This window comes from Tetrao urogallus, assembly GCF_951394365.1.
Source record: "Tetrao urogallus genome assembly, chromosome: 1".
NCBI classification, from domain to species: Eukaryota; Metazoa; Chordata; class Aves; order Galliformes; family Phasianidae; genus Tetrao; species Tetrao urogallus.
The window spans coordinates 193,461,061-193,463,393 of NC_136813.1; the positions used below are offsets into that span (position 1 = coordinate 193,461,061).

Below are 2,333 nucleotides of genomic sequence, written 5' to 3' on the forward strand. Positions count from 1 at the left end.
CCAGAGCCAAAGTCAGACAGCGGCTGGGAGCGATGGCACCGCGATGTGACACAGAGCCCGAAAGGAGAGCAGAAATACCCCAGCCTCGGGTCCAGCCGTACTGGGGCAGCACCATGGGATCATTCCGTGCTGCGGTGACCTGTAAGGACCCTCAGAGGACCCTCCCTTTAAGGCAAGGTGCAATTAAACATGTTCCCTGAGAGATAACGAGCAGCAGAGCTGCGTGGTTCCAGGCAGGAACAGCTGCAGCAGTGCTGGAAAGAGGCAGATTCCAGCACGCAGCCATGGCATGGCCGTGCCCAGCAGCATTGGCACGAGCTGGCTGGGCTGGGATCTGTCACTGTGGATTTGTCCCATTCCTCCAGAGGACGAAGCTGTCGGCTCTGCTGCACGCCCACAACTTCTCAGTGTGGCACAGGGCTGAGCTGATCCTGTCCCCATTCAGGTACGCACATCGGCCTCCGCCTCGCAGCTGGAACCTGAGCACAGCAGGGAGCAGAATGGGAAACCCAATCCCAGCCCATCCCAAGCAGACCCTGACACACATCCCAGACAGACAGACGGACGCACGCACTGACCAGTTGCTGAAGGCGCTGCCGTCGGCCCACGTCCAGCGCTCGTCCCCTTCTGCCCTGTGCAGCCCAATCCAACAGTTTGCCGGGCCCAGGTACCGCAGCATGAATTCCTTTGAACAAACCCAGGTGTGACTGCAGCCGTTGGAGCACTTTCCCCCCTCAGGCCCACATCTCAGCTGCCACCTCGCTGCAAGGCATCTCCTCGTGGCTTTGGTGTGGGGCCACTTGGGGGCATCAGGAGCCGTTGGTGCGGCCCCACAAGTGTGGGTTTCCCACCCCCGTGTTGGCACTGCGGCTCACGCCCCGCTCTCACCTTCTGCTCCTCCGTGTCCACGGTGGCCAGGGAAGCTCCGAGGCGCTGGCAGTGCTCCCTGCTGCTGTCCCAGTCACTCTCGTTGTCTGAGAAATAAAAGCATTTCCCTTGCAAACTGAGCCAGGCGTCGGGGCAGACGTGGGAGAAGGGTGGGCGAGGTGAGCACGACTCAGAATGCTGGAGCACTGAGAGGGAGAGAGTTGGGCGAGTGAGAGGCAAAGAAGGTTCCCCTGCAGCAGGCGTGGGCTTGGGATGCACGGCCATGGGGCGATGGCCTCGCAGCGGTGGCAGAGGCTGGGAAGGTGGAGCAGAAGGCGGTTTGGGGCACCACGTGGGCGCCCCAGGAGCTGGGATGGGGGCTGTGCTTGGGGAGCAGCTCAGGGTGCTGGGAAACCCCATCGTCCCCCGTCCTACACCCACCATAGAGGTTCCATCCCCGTGGGATGCGGGTGGCACTCACCTATCACGGCCAGCAGCACCGAAACAAGGATCCATGGCACTGCACACACAGCCAGGCAGAGCACACGGCGCCTCTTCTTCCACAGCTCACTGCATTTGGAGCCTGGTCAGACAGAGAGCAGTTCATGCAGTCACACCATCACCACGGCTGGAAAAGACCTCCAAGATCGTGCAGTCCAACCATCCACAAACCACCACCATTCCCCACCAAACCGCATCACTTTGGACCACAGCCCCACAGCGCTGTGCTGCAGACCCCCACGGCTCCGCTCCCCTCTCTGAGCTGCAGGGCCTCAGTGTCTCCCTGGCAGCGAGGGGCCAACGCTGAGCGCAGCGCTGAGCTGCGGCCCCCAGCAGCGCCATGCAGAGGACGGGCACCTCCTGCTCTGCTGCCCGCACCGCTGCCGCTACGAGCCGGCACAGAACGGAGCGCTGCAGGTGACTCACGGGCTCGGCGGGACGGAACTCCATCCCCCATCCACTCCGCCCCCCGCAGCTCCGCACAAGGTAGAAAAGAGCTCTGTGCCGTCCCTCCCCGCAGCGCCCATCCTCTCACTCCGGGCTGCTGCCTTTCCAACGCTCTCGCTGCCATCCCAGCCCCGTCCTCGCGCTGTCCCCGCGCTGCCCGTCCCTTCTCCCGCACTCGGACTCTCCTTCTCTCCCGCACTCTCAGCGCAGCTCCCCGCTCACTCCCGCCGCTCTCTCCCCTCCCGTGGGCTCGGGCTCTTTTCCCCGCTCGGCCCTTTCCCGCTGCCTCCCGGCATTACCCCGCTGAGGCTGCTGTTCTCCGTCTCCCGGCTGGATCGTCACCTCTCGGTGCGGGGAAGCGCTCAGCCGCTCTCTTTCATCCATAGCAGCGCGGAGGTGCGGGGCTGCGCCCGGCGTGTGCGGGCAGAGGGGCAGAGAAGGGTCGGGCTGAGGACACAGCGGTGCCGGCGGAGCGCTCTTCTGAGCGAAGCCCTCGCGGGGATCGATGGCAATGAGGG

At 64.3% G+C, this 2,333-nt stretch overlaps 1 protein-coding gene across 1 annotated transcript; it reads right to left on the reverse strand.

The window, feature by feature from the left end:
* Nucleotides 1–337: 337 nt before the first annotated feature.
* LOC306945337 (C-type lectin domain family 2 member B-like) lies at nt 338–1,548 on the reverse strand (the record flags this gene model as incomplete). The annotated part of the gene is given in 6 exon segments (XM_079534059.1): nt 338–479; nt 579–685; nt 889–1,073; nt 1,349–1,454; nt 1,458–1,475; nt 1,477–1,548. Coding segments are annotated over 6 exon segments (630 nt in total).
* Nucleotides 1,549–2,333: the final 785 nt, after the last annotated feature.